General features: G+C 40.2%; 1 protein-coding gene across 1 annotated transcript in view; it reads right to left on the reverse strand.

The window, feature by feature from the left end:
- The window catches only part of LOC104500366 (glycogen synthase kinase-3 beta-like), a gene marked incomplete at its 3' end in the record, with an annotated part of 48,381 nt that overhangs the window by 11,434 nt on the left and 11,688 nt on the right, over positions 1-25,259 (reverse strand). The window contains exon 3 of the mRNA XM_010144002.1: positions 6,195-6,278. Within this exon, the coding sequence (XP_010142304.1) occupies positions 6,195-6,278 (84 nt within the window). The remainder of the gene's footprint in view (positions 1-6,194; positions 6,279-25,259) is intronic.

The following is a 25,259-nucleotide window of genomic DNA, read 5'->3' on the forward strand; positions in this document are numbered from 1 at the left end:
GTGAAGCTGGAAAGAGGGACCCAATATCTAAGTGGTGGGATTCATTTGTGATCTTTGATGCAGGCAGTCTGTGGAGATTTGAAACGCAGCTCCCAAGCAGGGATTGTGCCATAAGCTGGCAATAACTCTCTTGGAAACTGAAATTGTTGGGATATTGTTGGGATCACTGGGCTGTCCTGCGTACCTTACCAAGAAAACGAAAAGCAGAGTGTTTGGAGATCCATGTTTTTTCTTGCCTGTATACTACCTTCCAGCTGAAATTTCGGAATTAGGATATAGCTATGACAGCAAACCAGGCAAGACAGTACATGACAATGACTCAAACTATATCCCTGCCTCAGGACAAACAATACAAGCTGATCTCCTAACGGCCATCCGGGGCAGATGAGAGCAGCAGCTAGAGCTGGCAGAGGAATGACTTGAGAACAGAGGAGTGACTAACTTGATGTACTGGTCGGTTCACTAGTCTAGAGAGAAATCATGGAGATTCCCATTTCCATGGCACATATCTAGCATATTGAGGATCCAGCCACTGCTACCTGCTCCACTCTTGGGAAGTCCTACTACAGGCAGACAAAACTACTATTTCTATTAACACAAAACCAAAGACTGCTCGTAACTACAACTAAGGTTATTCCCAGCATTCTGTGAGCCCTAACAGCAGTAACTTATAATGATTATCTGATGACTGGTGCTCTTTTTGAAACGAGCTTGGCAGGCCTCAGGCAAGGACTACAGAGATACCAACATCACAAAACTCCTCATAATTGGCATTAATTGCTCCTTTGTTGACAGCAGAGCAGATCTGCCAAGGATTAAATGGATCATAGTAACTAAATTCATCTCTAGTGACGGCCCTTCAGTACATTACTTGGCTGGTGCAAAACATTCATACAGGCTTTTGTAGATCAAAATGGGGCTCAAGACTCTTAATTGAGCTTCTTGTGCAAGAACTTTAACTTAAAAAACCCCAAACATGTTCAATTAAGAAACCAAATGGTTCAACTACAAGTAGTCCATTTTAACAGGGAACAGAATGGATGTTTCTTACATGAGGACTCACGTAAGAATTTATTATTCATGAACATTCACAAGAAAGGATGGTGATGTCCATGCCTCTTTGAAGGTGGAATATATGTCTCTTCCTAACAGGAAAATGAACCAGGAGAAACATGAACTGTTCAGCAAGCCCAAACTTGCAAATGAGCCAGTTGCTTCCTTCTTACAAATTTCTTCTTTGCGGTTTAATACACTGCTGCCAAAGCACACATGTGAGATAGTGCACAGCAGCTTATAGTTGCAGCTCAGCACGTATTTCCTGCATGTTTATTTTAAATCTCAGTCTACGGGAGTAAATTTCCATCCTGAGTCTGCATGGACTTTTGGCTGCATGCCCTTACAGCTAAGGCTATATAAGTCTAGAAATCAATCAGATCATGCAGAAAGGGCAGCTCAGCCTCCAAAAAAGAGTCAGCATATTGCCTATTTGTGATCTCTCTATGCTTCCATATATGCTTTCTCTCACTCCTCTGAATGCCAAGCCACCTTAAAGAGGGGGAAAAGACAATTAGTTACATAAACAGAGATGCAATTACTCAACAAAAACTGTATTTACTTTACTTTTATAGGATCTGATGCAGGAAAAAATCTCTCCAGAGACTTATCTTCCTCTTTTGGGCACAGTTATGCATTGATCATACTACTAAACACTCAAAAACATACATGCAAGAAAATCTGACAACTACAAACTACCACAATGGAAGATTTAAAAACAGAAAGGAGGGGCGGGGACAGGTGGGAAGGCTGAGATGGAGGATTAGGAATTCATTTTGGGTTTTACACAATTGAATAATATTACTCAGCAGACACTGATTTAAGAAGTTAGATTATGCTACAAAACATCAGGGAATACTCTCAGCAAAAGGAATCAGAAGGATTATTCAGTATGTCCATCTCTGCCCTCCCTCGGAACACGGCTCAAAAGGTTCTCAGCAGAATTAGCCTAACAAGGATAGAAAGCAAGACCATCTCCCCACGCTTCAGTAAGTCAACATTTACTTTTATATATCATGCTAAATGCAAGGGAGTCCCTGAAATTAAGGAAAAGCAGAAAAAAAAAATCAAACCAGAAATATACACCTTCCTAATACAGTCTGATCTCCCAGTGGCAAGATGACAGGCAAACCACACATCTTGTTCAAGACCTTATCCTAAGGCAGAATTCCAAAAACTATCAAACACTGCAGAGTTGGCTAGCCCTGTCATCCTGCCCATGTCCTCCAAGGATTACCTAGAAAACCACAAATCACAGGAATATAGCCTGGAAAAAGACTTCTGACTATTTCTACAAGGAGACTGTTCCACGTACAACTCAGCCAATTATTTGGTTGTTCTTCCTTTCCCTCTGGTTCATGCCACCAATTACAATTACATGTTTTGGACTACTAAAAAGCACATTAGAGCTAAGACAGTCAGTGCTCTGCTATGAGATACTTCATACAGCTTCAGGAGAGAAAAAAAGGAAAACAGAATCTACTCTGGCAAATTCATTAAGGAAGAATCTTCCAAAAATAACTGGGTTATCCAACAGGTCTGACAAACTTACAGAAAGAATGAACCAAGGAGGAAATAGTTTATAAAAGCAACCTGAACATCAAGCCTATCATCCGTCATAGTAATACATATAATGTGCTCTCTTTGAGCTCCCAAACTAGAAATTACTAGTAAAACATGATCAATAACCAGTCAGTACTCAGAAATTATATATATACAGAGAAATATAAATTTATGTGTGCCTGTGAATATATATACACACACACCCCTATATAGGTATGCCTATATAAAGGCAAAATAAATTCAAAGATGTTCAGAAAAAAGGGAGTCACCCAGTCACATAAAACAAGGGAGAAGAAATCAAAGCCACATTTGATAAAAGACCTCCACACTACCATGGCTGGATTGCTTTGGGGGGCGGGGAATTCAAGAAGGAAGTTTAAGCACCTGGGAAACAAAAAGAGGAGTTCATCACAAGGGAAGATAAGAGATGGGGAGCTCAAACACTTTAACCAGTTCCACAGATAGCCCCTAGAAAAAGCTAACAAAGTGCCAAATATCTACAAACCAGCTACAATTTTGATGCAGGTAAGGAACAGTCTTAACAGCAAGCGTTATTTTGAACTGTTTTTCTATTTTATGCTGTGTTTTGGTTTTTTCCAGGTTTCTAATCAAGTATTAAACCCCCTGTTTTACAAGAATAAAGCCAGTTTTAAGGTTGCCTGGTGCTTAAAAATGCCTAGTGATTAAAATGGACTGAAGTGGTTATTAGCACATAGCTTTCAAAGACTGCCAGTCTGACTGGATTTGGAGAAATCCTTTGTGGTACCTCTGAAACAAGACAGATTTAATCTTCTCTGACACTGGCCAAAACACAAAGAAAAGTCTCTGGGCTTAAGAGATGCTGGTGTCAAGCACCAGGGAAGAAGGAAGAATTCTAAGGAACACTCCTGAAGAAACGGGTAGCAATCACAGTGGTCTTTATGCAAGAGAATGCTTGACATAGAGGTATCAAAATTAAGTCCACTGATGAACTGTTTCATTTAAAGGATCAGCAGTATAATAATTACCTCTGAAATCTTGCCATCACTGCTAGACTGGAGTTTATTAACATAAACACAGATTAATGGCTGTGGACTGTTAAGTTCTTCACAAAGACAACAGACAACAATTGCAAGCCCCACTCATCTATGCTATCACATCTTCTGCTATATGTTCCTTGGAATTTTACATTACTTTGTCCACTGGCCTTGGCTTCAAGAATCACTTTATATAAAGCTCTGGGTACCTAGCACCTAAATCTGCAACTGCTTCCTACATGTCCTTCCTGGTTAAACAGATGGGAACATATACTTTTCTCCCTTGTTCTCCACTTTCCAAAAAGCCAGCTTGATTACAAGGGTAGTAACAAGTAAAAGATGTTACTGCTTCCCAAACAAAAACATGAGGAGAAACTTATTATTATTATTCCTTCCCAGATGAGCTTCAGAACACCAACTTGCTGCTCCATGAAGCTTTTCCCAAACAGCAGCCTAGGAACTCACACACAGTTATCTTCGCATGCTGTCACTTATATGGAAATACTTGCAAGCCAACTATGTATCATTTTGTATTAACTGGCAAGGAGACTTCGCAACCTGAACCGCAACATCAGGATGCTGAGGTTCTGCTCGGTGCACGTCTGCCCTAGGGACTAATTCACATTTGTCCCATTTTGCAGCAGGGTAGCAGTGGAAATCTCAAAGGACAGAGCAGAGGCATGAAGAGAGAAGAGCAGCAAGTAATGCAAAAGAAAAAACTTTTTTAAAAAAAAAACCTAGCGTTGCCAAAAATCAGCCATGTGGAGTTCAAACAGCAGAGTGGAAAATCCAGTCTCAAGCTCAACATCAAGTTAAAGATTTCCAAAAGAGTTTTACTCAAGTTACTGTTACACAAAGGTTCCTGGAACAGCGTTCTGAGAAGTTTTAAGACTTCCACTGTTTGCAGGACATTGCCAAAAGCCGTTAGATGAGGCAGTTGTCTTCTGCTTGTCTCAAGAAATTCTACTTCACTCTAGCTAAGTTACAAGCTGGTTAAAAAGCAAACAACAACCCCTCAAACCAAGCCCTCCGGCACAGCATTTCCCTTCTTGTACTCATGCTCTTTTGAGGAATTTCTGGTTATATGCTAAATGAGCAGAATATAGTTAAAACAGCTACACCACACTACCAACAGAACACCAAGAGCCACGTAACCCTGGAAATGCTTCCTTTCACCAGGAAAGGGGAAAAGAAGGAAAGGGAAGGGTTGATTTAAAAAAAAAATCAAATCACATTCCTCTTTTATTCCAGGAAAGTGGTTTTGCAAGCTTCCATAGGCAAAGGCAAGGTACACAGACAGATCCATCCACCCCCATCCCCACCCAAGCATCTTTGAGAGGTAACAACAGAGCTCCTCCAATTATCCATCTGTGCACTGCAACAAACTGCAATGACCTGCCACCAACAACTTATCCCGGAGAGGTCAGCTCCCTCTCTAGCTCCAAAGACCATGAAGTGGGTGGGTTGCCTCTCCTGTTGTATTGACCTCCTTTGTGGCAATAGCAGTTAATAGCCTTTCAGTAGCTATCAGCTCTCGTATACAGTCTTTTACAGCATTGTGGACATGTGTGTACTGGCAGCTGAAGACAACTGAGAATGTAATCTGCTTTAAAAAATGAAAAACAGTATTTACATAGTATTTATATTTAGTATTTATATAAATTGTTGTATAACTTCTATAACTATTTTTATATAAAGACCAGAAGAACTTCAGAAAGTCATGTGCCCCATTTCCCTGCCACAGAGCTTACATGAACCCCCACGTGGGCCAGAAAGGCTTTGTTTTGTTTGATTTCATGGATGACCCTGCATTAAGCATGAGGTTAGACCAAATGACATCTTGAGGTCCATTTCACCCTGAATGCTCCCATGATTCCTAAAATGCTGCTACATACACACACACACAAAGAGGCTGTTATAACTACACATTAAAACAAAATCTTGTCACCCCTTTTCAAAGAACCCAAGGAACTTCTACACCTAAACTAAAAGAAAAGATAAACAGCAGCGTCTACTTCTTGAGATTTATTAAATCCAGCTATTTGCTCCTTCTTCAGGTGCATAAGCATTCTGGCAAATGCTACAATCACACTATCATATCATCATTTGTTCCCCTCGGCTTTGAAACTCAGCCTGTGTATGAAACAGTCGCACAAGGAAGGTGGACAGAAGCATACAGAGACTGGGTCTGGGACAAGTCACATAAGTGCTTTAAATCTAGAATGCTTACTGCAGAATCCTAGAAAACATACCTGCACATATGGAAAGGTAATACTAGAACATGCAAATGAAGCCTGGCTGTGTTCCACTAAATTGAAAGGCAGCAGTGCATATCCAAATCTGTTACGCTGCTGCTGTGCTATACTAACAACATTGCTCCTCATGGACCACACACTTCCACCCAGAAAAAGATTTGCTCCAGCACAATCTGTTGGGCTTCACTACAGCATTTCTCCACTGTTACCACATCTGCTATCCTCACACTCCTGTCTCTAGAAATTCAAGAGTTCAGTTATACCCTAGATGGTTACCAGGAGGCATTGCCTTATTCTTCATTCTTACCTTCTCTCCACTAGAGTAGAAGAAATAACGCAATCGGACAATGTTACAATGATCCAACTTTCTCATAATCTGGAGCTCTCGGTTCTGAAACAAGAGAAAAGCAACGAATTAGAAAACACTCCTTTCTCAAAGTTAGAGTATCGTAATGAACGCCTTAATATACAGATACAGAAGCTGACAAAACTAAGAATCCAAAGAAAAACTAAAACTGGAATGAAGCAACAGTTTTTACCGCAAACAAGTTTTTACACATTTATTAGTCTTTCCTCCAATTAATCACTAACAACATTGACATACTTTGATTACATTTCCTCTCTAGAACAAAGGTCCACAAATCCATCACAAAATCCAAGAACTACCTACTTACGTAACCAAAGTTTCAGGAATAAAAGGCAAGCTGACATTAACTTTCCATTTTTATTTTCTGATCTTACAATAGTACAACACATCACCCAGAATAGTTGGAAGCCTATCCTCCTTGAATATAACAAAAATACTGTAAACTATGTAAAAAGCAAACATAACATTTCCACCTACATGCCTGTTCTCCTTCACAGTACAAAAGAGGTTTGCAATACAAAATCATTTCCTGTACCATTCTCTCTGCAATACTAAAAAAGCACCTGAAATTGAGTAGGCAGCTCAGTTCCCACTTCTGTCCAACCAAGGTTTAACCAGGTTTAGGCAGACAGAATACAGTGGTATTTTCCCATTTTACATCAGCCTGGAAAAGCTGTTAAAATAAGTTCATTACATGCATGATAAACGAGGGATTTTACTGCAACATCCACTGTAACTGAGCCCTAAACACATGAGGAATCTTACAGCTTAGCAGATAAAAAGGAGTGAAATGTTGAATTCCAAGTAGGAATAAAAACAAGCAAGTAAAATTAGCACAGTTATGCTTGTTATACTTCATTCCACAGCTGTTGCTACAATACTCCTTTCTCCTATGGTCACATTTACACATCGCTGTTTTTCCTTCCTCAAGTACTATACAATCCACAGCTTCAAAAATAGAAGTTACTCAAATTTTTACTTGGATTACAAGGTGGTAATCCTGCATCCTATCTAGCTAGGACAAATACACTAGACTAATACACTAGTCCTGCTAAGATCATCAACTCCGGCCAACTTCAGGAATATTTAGGAAGAAAATTCTTTAGCTGCTACACTTTTTCATATTTAAATGCATAAAACTAACACCTACTTTGTGTGGTGCAGCTGTTGAAATAAGGATTTCATATTCTATATATCAAGAGGGTCACCTACAATGCCTATCACCATGATTAAAGCTTAAGAAACTCTGCAAGAACCACTCAGAGCTTCTCATGTGACTGTGGCTACAAACTCTGCTTTTAGTTCCTCTAAGCCATGTAGCCTTAAAAAGAGAGGTGTTAGATAGGATGCAGTATCATTAATCCTATCATCCCTGCCACCCACTGACTGAAAAAATACTTCAGTATTAGCTAGCTCTTTACAAACACGAGTGGTATCTCACACAATTATCAGTTGGCAATTATCCAGCTAGCAGTTAAGAAGAAAGCAAGTCCTTCCCTGAGCATGCCCAGCTTCTGAACAGATTAAAGTCTAAGTCCGTTAGGTGCACACCAAGACAGGCCTATTCTGTAGGCTAAAGCAGGGAGAAACCTTTGAGGCTTTCACCTAACTCCTGAAATCCCATGGAGTGAATTTGTGAAAGAGGAATACAAGCTTCATCACATAACCTTGTCAACATGCCTCACATCTCACAGAGAAAACATTCCCTTGGTAGTAACAGGAGCTCAAATATTGTCCACTTACTCTTTATTAAATGCTTTCAAAAAGAAGTCCAGTGTCAAAGTCATGGCTCGGTTCCTGTGACACGTGGCACAGTTCTGACTTCACACCAACAGAGAGACCTCATCCGCCTGTCTCACCCGAACCGAACATCACTGCTAGCTCAAGTGGTGTCTCCCTGGACCTTACAACCTAGCACAGATTTCAGCTAGTGAGCTGAAACAGGGATGGCTCTAGATCCTGTCACTGAAACACCAATTATAACAATATAAATTTCTCCAGATGGCTTTTATAGCACTTAACAGTGTTACTACAGGACTGAACCTATCACTGCAAGTTCCAGCACCTTGACCAAATTCCACCAGCATCTCATAGCACAATGTGAGTAATTTCTTCCTCCCATTCTCCCACTAGCTGTGGGATGGGAATAATACTACTTCTCTCATGGAATTACTGGAAGAAACATGAATGCACTAAGCATTAACGTGCAAATATTATTTTGGCAGTATCTTTACTAGCTCCTTAAAATATCCATATCTATTGAGTCAGGTTATAGCTTCATGTTCTTTAGATAGTATGCATATGCTGATTGGATACACTGGAAAGACATCAGCAGAAGTTATTCTAACACTAGGCTGAAGTTATATTTATACTCTGGTATCTTATCCTAGCACTAGCACAGTCTGTGCCCACTTTAATGCCTTCTACTCTGATCTGTCTCCTTCGCTCTCATCCTGACCATCTGCTGCAGCTGTACAAACAGTGCTTCAAGAGGTGCTAATATCAGGGATAACTCATAAACCAGTTACACAGTAACCTATATCTCACATCCTGTGACTAGACAGAAGGAAACAAATTTAAACTGTCATCTTAATCAAATAGTCACCTCAGCCATTTAAAACCAAGCTGACTTCTTATGACCACTCCCTGGTGGAGTTAAAACTGGAACTACTTGAATAGTTTCAAAGCTCGAATTGAACATGGCAAAGGAGCAGCTACTGATGTTGATGTTAACAAACTGATGCTTTAAAGAATTAATTTTTTTCCCAGATGAATACTTCAAGAAGTCTCACTTTGTCATGTATTTCCCTGTATGCACCTTAAACAAGTAACAGCCTTTTCACATTATAATGTGGGCTCTTAATTACCAGTGCACAAATGCATGGGGAGTGGGGGAATCAGATTATAAGGAGGGAATCTTTAGGGAAGTGAACAGTGACAGATGTCCTACACCGAGTACAAGAGAGAAAATGCATGTCTAAATATAATGCAAACTAAAACCATTTCAAAACATGGTCATGAGAAAGGCTGACAGTGCATGACCAAAACACAGGGTGGATGAAAACAAAGCTCGTGCTTATCCTTAACTCATCATTTTCATCTTCCAAGAGACATGGATGCAAAGTCAAGACTCAAGGAGTTATTCTTTATACCCCATTCTCCCACCCATTCACATGAACAAAAGGGTTTAGTTTTCTTACTGAACGAGAGTATCAGGCTTAGTAAGCACTGAAGAAAGCAATATCCTTCCATGCCAGCCCTGCCCCAAGAGACCAGACTTCTGTTCACACCAAAATACAGATTTTGTTAAAGATCTGTAACTTCAAAGCATAGCAAATAAAGGTCATATATGAAGACTCATGCCTGCTCTCCAAAGTTACAAACCTGGTTCCTTGTAACTGTGCTGATGTAGCAGCAGATATAAAACCACCAAAGCAAGATGGTTTCTGCCTCACTACTATAATCTGCTATTACACACCAGGATAACCATCACCCCTCTACACACACAATCCCTTCCCTCTCCATCCAGAGATTTTTAGAGCTATGCAGTTTGCATTCATCACCCCTAACCTGGATCTTCACCATTTTTTTATCTCTTCCCACCCCCTTTTTAATCCTTCTTTTCCCTTCCATCTTTTACAACAGAAGATAAATGGACCAAAACAGAGATGATGCCTTACGGACTTGCAACTTCCTGAACTGGACCAGAGGAAATGAAGATGGAAGATTTTGTACGGCTCACGTCAGCACATTATCAATGTATACCCAATAAAGTGCAGAAATATCACATGCAGGCAGTTCAGAAGAGAATACCTCAGAGTTTCCTTAGCTAAAGGGCATGCTGGGATTTGACTTTTTTTTTTTCCCCCATTCTGAAATGCCTGTTTCAAGTCTCAAAAAGCTTCTTTGAGGATTATGTTCAAAGCAGATGATATGGGAGAAATTTGTATTCTTGCTTTGTGTAACACCAAGGACACGACCTGGTTCTTGTGAACCAGGGTAAGATTGTCTATGTCTTGTCCTTTTAAGAGAAGATATCTTTTTGATTAAAAGGCAGGATAAGCTACCAATCTATCAACAAGCAACTTCAGCATCAGTTTTCTTGCTTAAATTAAGGTCAGCAACTACAGTTAATTCTAATTTTTTGCATTTTTAAACTAATTTTTATTCCTGTTGGTGGTAATACCTTCAAATGCTGAAGCTCAGTACCTTGTGTTCTTCTATCAGGTTGGAAAAACAGAAAATGCAGGGTAATTGTCACAGGAACTCTAGCATTACAGACAGATGGAAGCAGCATAAGTAGATCCAAATTTCTCAATATACACAATCCTCCTTCTCTTACACGTCATGTTTACAGTTTCCTCCTTTCTCCTGCTTCCATTGTATTTCTTACTCTCCAGTAAAGGTTTTCCCACAGTAAAGCGCCTGAGCAGGGAGCCATGGGCAAAGCTGAGGAAGAAACTAGTTTCCAGTGGGAGACATGAAGGCAGTGACGAAGCAGCAGGGCTTACTTTTATTTCCTGCTTCCTTCCACTTGAACAGCCTGAATGACTAGTCACCTCCACTCACCTTCACCCACCGCTCTGTTGTGCCTGCCCAGAGAACAGGTTCAGGCTGAGACCTTGAGAGATTTAAAGCATTTTCACAGAGCAGGAAGATGGTTCTTCATCTTGACCATTCTCCACCACAAGAAAAAAGGCCAGACTCCAAGCACAGGGCAGCAGGCACGTCTTTCAATATGATCCTAGCCAGCTACACTTCATGCCTTGCAGAGACAGCTACTTGCAGGACTTTTGAACCTCCAAGACCCAGCTTTGTAAAACCTATTGAGACAAAACGCTCCAGACCAGAGGAAGCCACCCTCTGTAGTCTCCATAAGCTGCCTATAGTACAGAAACAGCACTTGACACGTTACCAAGGGGTAGTGAGATCACCAAGATTAGTATAGTTTCACTAATATCATTACTAAAGCTCCAATCCTAATGTTTGGTTGATACTAAGCTTAGTGGGACAGAGTGCAAAATAAAAGCTGTAAGTCTTTTAGCTCTAAAAGTTCCTGAAGCTTCCTAATGCATTCCTCCAAAGGTGACCTCAAACACCAATAAGGCTACTTTTAACAGTCTTGCTGTCAGCAAAAATATTACATTAATTATTCTATGGCTCACAGAACTGTCTGTCTTTCACAAATACATGATAATTCAGGCACTTTACTGAATAAAGGCTAATTCCTACATTCTCCTATATTTGCCCTAAACTACCAGTGAAAGCAATCAGCACTTGGAGGAAAAAGAAGCATAAAAGGGGATTAACTACAGAGGCCTGGTCTAGGTATCTGCCCATGCCAGTCATCAAAAGCTCACCACCCATGACAACTCCATTTTGCAGGCAAGCAATTTCAAGCAGACATAAATGTCAACAGGGATCGCAGTATTCCTCATTTACATTTGAGGCACCGATTAAGAGAAAGCCCCAGCCTCCCTCTTCTGCCAGTCTCATCCTATTTCCAGTACTGGCAGATCTAAGTTAGCACAGTCTCCATCTAGCATGATAGTCTCAAACTCAGACAAGCATGACCTTTAATCTAGAAATACAGGACAATACCAACAAACAAATCCTATATATTAAGTATCTATATCTATCACCTACTGAGAGCTCTAACATCACAACAACTACCACCCAGTTAGTGCTGGTCCACTGACGATTGTTAACACTTGCAGCCCAATGGGCCTGATGCACAGGTCAGAAAGTCCAGTTATGCCCTGCTCCAACCTCTACTAGTGTGTACCACATGCACGTGCGTAAAAGCAGCTTTGAGGGTTAGCATGTGTAATAGCACTTTGACTTCTATCATCCAAACAGTCCTAGATACAATACCAATCAATACAGTAGCATTCAGGACTTCTTGAAGGGGAAAAAAAAAAGTAAGTTGGTGATAGCCATCAGCAGTTTACAGTACAAATACAAAACTGCCGCTTTAAATACTCGCACCCTCCAACCCTTCCTTGCACTGCTTCCTGCCTGCCATCCATAGGAATCCCAGCCCTCATACAAGGGAAAACTCAAATGCTAAGTGCCCATACAACATGAGGATAATGCTTCTAAGTGCACTGTGCCACACAAGCGGAATGAGCAGGGGAAGCTGACGGAGGTCTAAGATACAGAACACTTGTGCATGCATGTCCGTGCAAACAAGTGATTTGCAGGTGCATGATGCTCTGTTTTATTAAATAACTAAAAGCAACGCAAAGGCTCCAAACCCAGATGCATTTCACTTACTAAGTTTCACTATGATGCCAAACTTTCCACTGTTTGTCCTCATGTAAAAATCTGGTAATTAAGATCCTGAAGCAACAAACGATGGAGGCACACAGCAGGGTTGCACAGCAAAGTGTTTCTGAAATGCTGCCCTGCAAACACCCAGAGTCAGAGGCTCAAAACACGTGCATCAGCTGTATTCCAGCCAAAATTTACTACTGAACATAGCGACCTTCAGCCCTGGCATGGGTACAGATCAGGGAAAAAAGCTTCTGCTCCAAATGTGGCAGCAGGCAGGACCTGCCTGAAGAGGCCCATGAGCAGACTGTGCTGGGCTGGAGGTGGGTCCAGGCTGGAGCAAGCTGAAGGCACAGAGTTCAGACAACCGTAGGGGGGCCACCAGCGCACTCCCAAGCAGCAAACCCGCAATTTATTACAGCTCAACTGAAATGTTAAGAGCAGATGGGAGAGGCAAGAGAAAAAATGTGCTCTAAAGCTCTAGAATGAGTGAAGCAAAAAGTCACAGCCATTGCAAATGTGGGCTAGACTTGATTAACCCCTTAAGATCTAGACAGATTTGAACCCCAACCATTTAGTAACAAGCAAGCTGACAGAAAGGTATACTGAGTGAAAATCTGAGATACGGACCCCTTATTGACACCCTATTAATTCTTTTTATTGCATTACTGTCCCATATAAACTTAGACATTACATCCCTTCTTGTAAAGGGACCACATGCTTTGAATTTCCTAACTCTTCCCCTTGGCAGGTCAGCAATGGCAAGTGCCATATTATGTCACCTCCATCCTTCTCTTGCCAATGCAGGACACAGTCCGGAAGCTCAAGTTTTCTGCCTCATACACCTATTATACATATTTTCCTTTAACTGGAGACAGAAATGGATTATCTGTGTTCTTAAGAGAACATAACAAAAGCCTCAATCTCTTCAGAGAACAGAAGAAGAATTTTGACTCTTTGATTTCCTCTCTGCATCTCAGCAGTTAATTGAAGGGTGGAAGTCTTTCTTTCTTAGCTCTTCGATGCTTCTTTGAATGGAAGTGGAGTTTGAGAGCCTGTCAGAGACTTAATACTATCTCCAAGTTCCTGCCAGCTCAGGAAGCTCAAGACTAAGCTTGGAAGACAAACTGATTTCCCGCCTCATACTTCTAGACCAAACCTGAAATTCACTTAATCATTTATTAATCATTTAATCACAGTTTCAGTAACTGTGACCTGATGAATAGCTCACTTCTACATTTCACTTCTACAGCACCTACTGTGCCCTGCCAGCAGTGAGTCCAGATGCAGCGGGAATTACAGTGCACCCAAGATAAAAGTTAGAAAACAGAACTAGGTCTGAAACTCAGAAAGATGGTTGAAGTCCATAACAACACTGAAATAAAGTGCAGGAAGGAGAATAATTGAAAGGAAAAGTACTTTCTAAAAGACAGCTCTGTGCTGTCAGAGATAACAGCCATTCTTTTTCAGTGGTAGCACAGAGGATCTCTGTTGAAAATCTCTTACAGTAGAAATTTTCCTTTCACAGGAACAGCAGATGAATTTTACCATGTTTTGATTTTTAACTCTCCAACTAGGAAGAAGAAAATAAGTATAAGAATGCCTATAATGTCAGTCCTCAGGGAGTCTGCAACATCCAGAGAAACTTACACCTGCAATCACAGAGCAGGCTGCAAGTAATTAATCTATTAATCAAATAAATTCCAACCTCCCAGGGGCATAAGACATTTGCTGGGTTGCTAATCACTGTTATCAAACATTAATGAAATGCTTTATTACTCTTGGTCTCATATATGATGCAGCAGATGTTTCATGCAGACAGAGTCCAAAGGACTTGCAAAACAGTTTCTCATCCCTCTCCCAAAATTATTTATTTAGGGAAGACGTAAGTGCTCTCTCCAATGTTTCTTCTTCCTCTGTCTCAGGACTACTGATACATGACAGAAAGATGTCTAATGCTAGAAGTCATTAGGCACTTCAGTTTCAATCCCTAAGACCTTAGAGGAAACATCCAAACTGGAAGCACACAAGAAAGGGAAATAACAGGTGAAAACTGAGCAGGAAGCAAAGGGGGAGAGGAACTGGCAAGCCAAATTAGCTGCCTGCAGATGATTATTTGCCAAGCAGAATTAAATCTTACAGAAGTAAGAGTCTCAATAATGAGCTCCCAGATGACCACGCTTTTAAAAGGTTAAGCATTCCCCACTGAATTCAGAGGGAGACTGGGCAGCTCCTCCTCTGGAGATGGGGGAACTGAGAGAGGAAATTGGCTCAACTCCAGCACTGAGGTTAAAATAGGGACTTACACTCCTTACCATACGCACATATACAATTAAGGCCTTCTTCCCAAATTCTTGGTGGGTTCCCCACTCTCTGGTTTGGTAAGCTTGTCACGAGCAAATATCAGCATTTATTAGTTACTGTTATAATTTAAAAGTACCACATATAAATATCAGGTCTGAGATAAGCCTAGAATAAACACCCTACAAAATTCCAGATGATAGACTTACATGTATAAGAGCATTTCAACACTCATTCTTCGTAATTTTACACATAAAACCAATTTAAGCTTCCCCAAATGCATATCTTCATATTAAGAAGACTCCAGTATTCTTCCAGTAGCTGCAAAATAATTTCACCAGTTGACTTTTGCTAGATACAAGAAATCTTATCATACACTTGAAAGGGAAAGCCAGTGATGTCAAAATACAAATCCACTATAAGCTACTAGAAAAGTTAGTGTTCCAAGTCTGATAAAACAGGTTGACCTCTTGCTTGAGATTTTTTTTCCTATTTAGCACTACTGCTGTTTGAACACCTTCCCATTTTTCAATAAATCATTTCCTTAGGCTAAAGAATGTCACAGCACTGAAATAAAATGATTAGGAAATCTTCCCATTTACTTCTACCTTAATTGCCCCAAAAGAGAGTACCAAGAAGATTGTTTTAATAGCTATTTGCATAGCAAAGCATGTTTTTAAATGACAAACTGTAAAAGCAAAGATACAGCACTATGGTTAGATTCACCACTTAGTCACAACAAAAAGTAACAGAGATAGGAGCGCAGAGAAAAAGTTTCCTATGTCAAGTGAGTGCCATGAATTTGAAGTGGCACAGGTCAACCACATTCCAAAAGGCTATACTACCACCTCACAGGCTTCCAATCTCAGAGCTTTCCAAGGACCAGGTCCAGCTGGCCAACGCAGGGCAGAGGTGACCTAACTTCCATGAGGTCCAGTCTTTCTAACCCCAGTATCTGGGGATTTTATTGACTCAGTTGCTCCCTTTTCTGACTGCAGTAAGACTGCTCTGAATTTCAGCCTATCCCAGGGTGTCAAAACCAATGTCTGAGAAGTATATTGTAATGAGAATCAGCCTCCAGGCCCTGAATCATGAATAGCATGAGCTTAAACCCACAGGGCAGAGGTAGGGCCCCATGCCCAGCTGCCCACCCCATCCTTCTTCTCCTGATCCCTGTTACTACAACACTTGGATGGCTCGGAGACTGATTCACCAGCTTGCCATCGAAAGCACAGAGCTTACCAGGAACTGAGTTCAACACAGGTTGCAAACTCTGTTGGTTCAAGAGCTGATCTACATATCAGCTTTGAAGTTTTTTTGCTGCCAGGGCAGCAAGTGAATAGCTCTCCCATCTGCCACTGCCTGCAAGTGCTCTCATCAGCTCTTCACGCATCCACTCACTGGCCTCCCTGTCAGATATCTGGACACAACTACAGAGTTGAAACTAGACCAGCAAGTTTTCAGGAAAGGAAAAAGAAAAAGCTGAAGTTATAGCTGGCAACTTGTTCAGTAGTTACACTGCCACTGTATAAGAGAGGGGTATCTTTGGGAGGATCCTGGCTTCCACCTCAATTCCAGAATAAAACAAGAACTTGCTACAGGGTTATGTGCAAGTAAACTGAAGGAGAACTGGTGAAACCAAGGGATTGAAGGAACAAAGACAACTTGGTCAGACCAATCTTCTCAGCACCACATGAACCAACAGTTCAACAGCAGCCATCACTAGATGCTTCCAAGGAAGGTTCAAAAAAGCTTAGTTCCTAGTCATCTGATATCCTAAAACCTGAAGACGGACAATTAACCTCTTTTACTGACCTTGTAAACATGTTTTACAAATGCATTTGTAAAACATGTAAGAGACTCAATGACTTTGTGATACTATGTGAAGTCAATTGCATAAACTATGTCAGAAAGCATTTCCTACATCACTTACCACCTTTTCAATGGACTACACATTCTTCGGTTTAGTCTAACATACTAGAGGAGATTCTGATAAGATAACATCATTAAAACATCCACTGTTACTAGTAGCGCAAGTCGTAAAACCTTTCACTGACCTTGTCATATACTTTCCACTGCAAGATCTTATTTTCCATAGTCTAAGGAGGTCTCCCACTGCATACATCATGTGAAACATGATGTGGGAATGACCTGGAGTTGAGTAATGAAAGAAAATTTGGTTTTAGCACCCTTGCCTCATTTGTTACAAAAGGGGAAAGTTCCGTAGTGGATAAGGTGAGGAACTGCAAGAACAGTCTCTCAGTCATTGCACTTTAGAACACTGTATTGTGAAAAATGAACTTGAATCTAACCCTAGTACATAGGATAATCCACATGAACAGGTTTATCCAGGAAGCCACTACATCTGTTTTATTCTGCCCAGCTTCGTATTCTGAAGTATCAAGTGACCAAGTATACACGAGAGAGATCAATAGGACCACTGACACTCCTACCTGTCAAAAAGTCAAAATTGACCTCTTCTGTCCTGTATTCACTATGTAAACAGATAAAAAAAAATCCCAGTGTCTGCACTTCAGAAGTAACATCAGGAGACAGAATGCAAGATAACCAAAACAGACAGGGCACCTGTCCTGGCCTAAGGTATTTTGCAAACACCCCCAGCAGCGAGATGAGATTGGCTTTGTCCAGGCAAGCCAGGAGCCCCCTGCACGCTAGCCTATTTCCCACCAGTTGCACTGCTTGCCCTTCCTGAGCTTGAAATTTTATTTCCAGCAAATCCAAACTATACACAATCAGGTAGTAAATGTACAGTTTTGGCTAGATGGAAGATGTTGCTTCTGCTCTGTGTTCAAAAGCTAAATATAGTCAGAGGTACAATGACCATGAAAATTGGTGACATCCAGCTGCCAAACAAACTAGACCTATCATTACCCCCAGATTACATTTCTGAAGGTCCCTCACTAAGCTCTTGAAATTAAGTATCTCTTGAATACTGGACTTCACTGGAAGCTACCGAAAGCCTTTTAAGGACTGTTACACCACCTTCAAGGTCACAATGCTCCCACAAGGGAGCCACTGCTGTTGTAGCAATATTAACATATGCCTTTGACAAAATTTAGTCACAAAGAGGAGGGCTTGAAAGACTAAACACAAGGTTTTTAAACCACCAACTTACTGCTACCTAAAGCAATCAAAATAATCACAAATAATTTCCAGACTCAAATACAATAGTGTATCTCTCTGCTAAAGCCCTTCTTCCTCAAGACTTTAATTCTCTGCTTGATACTTTCCTGCCCTGATACTGAAAGGTATGAAAACCAGCAAATCCTATCTCTTCTCATCATTTGCTTGTTTTCTGGGAAGCATGTTAGAACAACTAAGGCATTAACATTTAGAATAGTAACAGCAAAAATTAGTATATGCCCCCTTGAAGCAAACAAGACCTCTATCAAACATAGCAGCCTTCATTAGGCTGGAAGTTCAGGCCTACCTTTTTCTGCAGCACCTCTTAAAACTATGGATTAGGCTTTATACTTAATACTTCCAGAGAAATCACAGCAAAGACACTGAATTCAGTTTGAATCAGCACCTTCCATGAGTTACCTGTCTATGAGAAGACTTTACTGGATATTGAAAATACTGAGCAACTTTCCTAAGCAGCACAGCACCAAAGAGGATGCTCACAAGCTTCAACATTTTCCTAAAAACCATCTACCTTCAAAAGCAGCCTAAACCACTTATTCAGGTGAAGTGATGGAACCTGCAGAAGACAAATCTCTTACTATATTCTTCTCTTCCTCCTCAGCTCAGGAGTATTACAGCTTTATTCCACAGCCAGAGATCATCAAGCAGGGCTGCTGCACAGGAAGGCAGACCCAGCGGGTCAAAGCATGTGTGAATTAAGATTGGTTCTAGGTTGTTTCTGAGAAATTTGAAATTCTTCCTGTGTTGAAAAAAGCTTAAAAGACAAGGTAAATACAGGTGCACTACTACCCATTTCTGTACAAAATGCTTGCTACTGCTAGTTTTATGAGCTTGAAAACTGAACTTGCTCCATAATGTTTTATGTGTATTCCTCATGGACATTTCAAAATACAATTCTGAACTTTTTCTCTTCACATTGAAAAAAAATTATAGATTTGACCCCCTAAAAACTACTACAAGCCAATGTAAAAGAACGAAAAACCTGGAACCATAACTGGTCTCAATATCCCTTTAAGGTTTTCTTTTATTATATTTCATGGACTATTTATAATTATGTATTTTAGAAGTGAGGAAGTAAGATACGAAACACCTGTTATCCCAGAAAGCAATAATTTAGTCCAGTTTTAAGCAACTGAAGGTTTCTTGTACTTCACAGTACCTTATGTCATAGGAATGGCTGTTGCTAAAAGCTGGTAATCAAGAAAGAACAGGCTATAAAAGCCCCTGGTGATCAGGGACCAAATGACTGAATACCAGCACCTTCACTTCTCTACGCAGAGTTAGTCTCTGCAGATCAAGGTCAGCCATAGGAGCAAGGTTTGCAATACCTGCTCTTTGTAGCCAGAGCAGACACAGCTTTTAGCAAGGAGATTCTCAAGATGGCCACTACTGACAGGAACATACTCACTGAAAATGCAGAGAAATACCATCAGCTGTCTCATATTTCCATATAATTGTGCCTTCTGAGTTGAATCCATTTCTTTGCCCCACCCCTGACCAGTGAATAATGCTTTTCCACATTTTGCTGAAATCAAGCTCCATGCAAAGGGTGTTGAATTTAAAATTCCAACAGCATGAAAAAAAATGAAGAGGTACTTCCTGCTCAGATGTGCTGCTGCCAGCTTATGTAGGCAAGACAGTATTGCTCCTTACACAACCTAGCATTTACTGCACACAAGGTCAGGTTAAGACACGGCCACCGTATTGTGAGCTATGTTTACATTCAGGAAAATTTAATTCAGATAAATTTTAAAGGTGAATCTGTTAAAACTTCCAGCAGTGTTTAGCTGAACAGCTGAATTTCAGAAGGGTTGCAGCCAAATTTAATTCTTTTGAAAGCCCATTATCTACTCAAGAAGTCACCTACAGAATCATTTCCCACAAGCAGATCCATGCTGACAAGCCAGTAGGACAGGGTGCCGCAGCTGTTCTCACCACTATGGCAGACCCTTTCCAAGAGATACTCATCAGGTTAGCTCCAAACAAGAGCCCTTGCACTGTTTATCCTTCCTGCTAATTGATGGCCTTCATCTGCCACAGAAACTGCTCAATGAGCACACTGACTGTTACGCCTCTGACACTCCACACACCACTCTTCAACATGCCCTAGTTCTCCTATATCTCATACAACCTTCTTGTCCTACTAGATCTGTTAGCCCTATGCGAGAGCAGATAACCTTTATGTCTGTTATGCACAGTTACAGAAGCAGAGGAATTGCCTATCAGGAAATCTATTATATTATCTGCAAACCATGTCCTTTTTCGCCCTTTCCCAAGTTATATTGACTTTTCGGAAAAAAAAAAAAATAGAAGTATGCATTGTACCAAGTTCTTGACTATTTGCTCTGGCTCTTCAAACACTGACTCCAATCACCTGCTGTGGTTTCCAGCACACTGGGGAAAGAGCATTTCTATTTCATATGCTCTCGTGCTGCTGTTTTTGCAGGTATCTAAATGACAAGTGAATAGCGCTAATAATCCCAGTGTAATCAAGGAAGCCCCAGGTCTCACAGACAGGCAATTCTAGTACAGGTTACTGTGATTTTGCACTAACAGAAGACTCCAACCTAGAAAAAAATATAGCATTACTTTTTAAAAAAACTACAGAGCTCCTAATACCATTTCCTCAACTAAAAACCATCAGTTCTTACCATTTTCTAATTTGGTAACTCAGAATTGCTCACAATTTATAAAGTACATTCAACAGAGCACCAAGAAAGCACCAAAGAAAGCAGTAAGTATTTATTCTTATTCTTAGAAATTATTCAGAGATCTGTGCTCATCTCAGATCTACTGCTCTACATGCTGCTACTCCCTGTCAGACTTCATCTGACAGGTACTCTCACAGTCACTCAACATCAGAAAGCGAAGTAGTACATACTTGTAAGACAGTGAATTGAATCTTCCTAATGTTCCCTAGCCCATGCACTACATTTTGAGCAGCAAACTCCAAAAATGCTCACTTCCACACTTTACTACTAATTCCCACATTAGTCAGCAACACATCTTTTTAAAGTTTCCTCTATTCTTTACTAGTAAAACCAAGCTTCTCCACTGAAATGCCTTACTGGCAGTCACACAGGCACTGTGACCATCCAGTGTGAAGTTTTACTTCAAAAAGAGAAAAGCTCTACTCTGTACTCTTGCAGCAAGGGCAATGCAACTGGGGGACAGCACTGCTGGGAGCTCAGGAAGAAGTATGCCTGTCCCACCATGGATGAGCTGCACTATCCCATTTCAGGGACTAAGCAGCCTGCAACAAGTGATTTCATTTATAATCAATCAATATGCTTACACTATTACACTCATATGGTATAAATGAGAAGCCCATTTTCAAGCTCAAAAAACTTGGTACCTTTGTGACTCATGTGTGGTGACATTAAACTAAGATGAATTAATAAGGGCCTGCAAACTCAGTCCGATAAGCAAACTAATCTTCAAACGAAGAAACAGATGCAGACATCAAGCCAGACATTCTGTCTTCAACCTCATTTGTTAAAATTTGGGGGTGAAAACAGGGATGGAAATATACTCTAGCTCTCTGTGACAGAATACCTTTTGAATTAAAAATAATTATAATTAGATCCAGCTGTTCCTTTACATATGCATTATCATACTTCAATGATTCAGACTGGATGTTTGTATTTTGACTAGTTAGCTTAGGACTACGCAGTCTAATCACCATGGCTGGGCTTTCAAAGGAACGTCACAAATGTGGAGGTGAAATGAGCACCTTTGTTGGCCCTGTAACAATTACACCTGACTTCAAATTCAGAAGAAGTACAGAATATAGATGTGTATACTCTGGGTATTTGCATCATGAAACATAGAGGAGCCTTGATTACTCATGCCAGTTAACTATACCAGGCACTGCATAAACAAAAAACCTCCCTCCAGAAAGCAGACTGCATTCTATTTAGTTAAAAGGTTGTAACATATATTTTGAAGTATGGTAAACACCACACCTCATGTTTCACCCTAAAGAAGAGTGGGTTCCTTTCTTGCTCCTGCCCAAAAAACACTACAAATGTACCAGGACCTCTGTTGACATAATTCCTTATATTTTACAACAAGTATCAACACAATACCAAAGCATCAAGCACTGTAATTAAGACTTTTCCTTAATGGAGTAAGTTTCCCATTACCTTTCAAGAAATATTTATTTTAGTTTATTACATGATACAAATCTTACAAAGCCACTAAAAAAAAAAATCAGATTCACTTTTACTACCTGTAGTAGATCATACAGGAGCTTAGGTCATCCAACAAAACCTCACTGTGTCCATCATCCTTTAAATTTAGTCTTGAGTACCATATGCCAAATTTCACTGCATAATGCAGACACAAAAGGTGAGGGAAAAACCAAAGTGGGACACAAAGCCAAAACAGGCTTTTTTCAAAAACATGCAATGTAAAGTAGCAGAAAAAGTAATTTCTTGTCTTGTGTAGGCTAAAAATAATTGCATTGCTCACTCACATCTCACCTTCTCAGTCGTCTCAGGGACCAGGAAGTATCCAAGTCACAGGAAAAACCAGCAGTGTTGCTAATTCTAGAATATACACAACAGTCTGAAGTGCCTCTGTCTTTGCACTACAGATGCTTAAAACACACATTTAAAACAGCTTCCTTTTATTTTCCCGTGTCTTGGTAAATACGTTTCAGAGCAGCAATGGGCAGTGCATACTGCCTTTAGCAACAAAGAAAACAATCATCAATTACGTGCCTCTCAAAGCTTTGGAAACTTCCCAGAAGCGCACCAGTTGGTTGTAAAATGTCAGGTCTACTCAAGAAAAAGTGACAATCAAAAGTTATTCCTATTTCTACATCTCCTTAAACCTTATTTTGTTTGCTCAATTTGAGCTACTCCTCTTCAAGGAGGAACCATGATTTAAAAAAGCAGTTGATTTACAAGGTTTTAAACAAAGCCAAAAGTACTGAATTACAAGACAGTGCTAGAGGGCACAGCACAGCTGTCTCAGTGACACATGACCAAAAGGATCTGTCCCCTCCCTCCACTTTGCTTCATTCAGGACACATCTGCTGAGCAGCAGGTGGATCTCTTCTGTCCTTTCTCACTCATATTTCATTAGTTACCCCTTCCTTCCCCCCTCAAGTATATAGTTACCACAGCAGAATATTTAAATAAAAAATACTGATTTCAAAAAGGACACACAGTTTTTAAAGATAAAAATTAGTGTTCACTAGCGAAAAATGAAGCCAAATCATTTGACAATATAGTCCAAAGATGCTCTAAGAAAGGCATGTTGAACCAATGATAATTTAACCAAGTGAGAATGAAGTAAGCGAGAGCCACAGGTACAACTGCTAGATCTAAAAACTGTTTATGCTAAATCTCCTGTAGCCAGGCAACCTCGTGCTGTGGGACTTCTAAAAGAGAATACACAATGGTACAACAAAAAGCATTAAAGTAACTGCATGAACCAAACATCCAAGTAGTCTCAAAAGCACCATTTTTATCTCAAGAGGCATCAGCTAATCTTCTATTTATACCCTACACAATACTCTTCTCTAACTGGGAGATAGGTGTAGAAGGTTCCCACTGGGACATCATTTCCACCCAAAATCTGCTTTAATACTCAAGCTTTATATAGCACCAGAGTTACCTAGCTCTCAAGAGCATCAGACATGCCTACTCTCTGCCTGTTCATCTTAGCTAGAACTGCAAGTCAAAAAAAAAATCTAGCTTTGAATTTATACACCACCTCACACAGCAGTGTATCACTAAATCCCTGAGCTTCAGAAGGACATTAGGAATTTTACTGTGACTTTAGTGTTTTTAAATGAACAAGTTCAGCCTGCATCCACAAAAGAGCTCAATTTGCCACTTCCAGTGGGTTGGAAGCTCTTAGAAAGGCTACTCCATTGCCACACTAAGTGGGTACTAGTGGCAGCAGTTACGTATTTTAAAAATGAGAATGATATCATAAAATCTGCTCCACTAGCCTGAATCCACTAAACGGAGATGCATATCCAATAAGAACACATTCTCAGACAAGCAAAGATATATAGTCTTCACAGTAATGCTCCTGAAAGGCTACCACGGATCTTTCCAAAACACACCACATCCACACTTTTAACAATTGCTTTTGAACACCAGCACAGCGCCACAGAAAACGAAGAACATTTAAGTCAACCTTCACCTCGCTTACACATACCTATGAATATATATCATAAATAAGGCTCCCTCTAAGCAAAAGGTACTTTACTTTACCCAAAAGTAAAGCTTTGATTTACAAATGTGAACAATAAAGATGTTATCCCTACTGCATGCAGAATTATTGCTTTCCTATGTCAGTTCTTTTCAGGCACTTAGGCAGAAGTTGAAAAAATCAAAAGAAAGCAAAGGGTCTTTTAAAAATAGAACTTAATTTGACCAGGATCAGGAATTCTGCAGCATCCCAACTATACTTGCACAACTATAGTATGCTGTCGGTAAGCAGCAGAGTTACAGCTATTTATGTGCTTTAAACTACATGTTTCCATAGCTTAATGAGTTTGGATTTATTTTAATCTGTAATCTTCACTCTGAATGTTATATTTCACAATAGAATCCCTACAGTATTATTCTTTTTTAACCTCTGTCTCTCAAAGCAGTCTCCGGCTTAATTTAGGAGAATATATATATGGAATATATATTTCATGGAATGTATATATTTATATGTATTTCTTAAACACCAGACACATGAACTCACTTCCTTTAGTAGATGTACGAGACTACTGGAAATAAACCAAAGCATTATTACAGCAGCTATATAAATTATCTGGACCAGTGGGACAAAACACTTCACAAATTTAGTAAATCTTAAGATTCTTTCTGTTGGCCAGTAGGTTGATTCATACAGGACAGAGAGGTTAAATTTTAGTCTCAAGTTATACACCAGAAGTGGACAAGAAGAGAGAAAACTGACCACAAACAGCTCTCTTGTTTTAAAACCTTATCTTCAGTCCTAATCTAGGGAGTATCACAGAAAAACTTGTAGAAATAGAAAAGCTCAAATTATTAAGTACATGCACCACTTGTATCTACACAAATGCCTCATGCTAGCATCCATGGGGTAGGGGGAGGGGAAGTCTTCAAGGGCTCTTTTGACTCCTCCGTTTTCAAAGAACACATTCTTATGGCAGACATTTCACTACTAACATGTGGATTTCCACGCGCGGCCACATGTGGATTTCCACGCGCGGCCACATGTGGATTTCCACGCGCGGCCACATGTGGATTTCCACGCGCGGCCCGCCACATC

The sequence above is a fragment of the Buceros rhinoceros genome, unplaced genomic scaffold (assembly GCF_000710305.1).
Source record: "Buceros rhinoceros silvestris isolate BGI_N320 unplaced genomic scaffold, ASM71030v1 scaffold5929, whole genome shotgun sequence".
NCBI lineage: Eukaryota > Metazoa > Chordata > Aves > Bucerotiformes > Bucerotidae > Buceros > Buceros rhinoceros.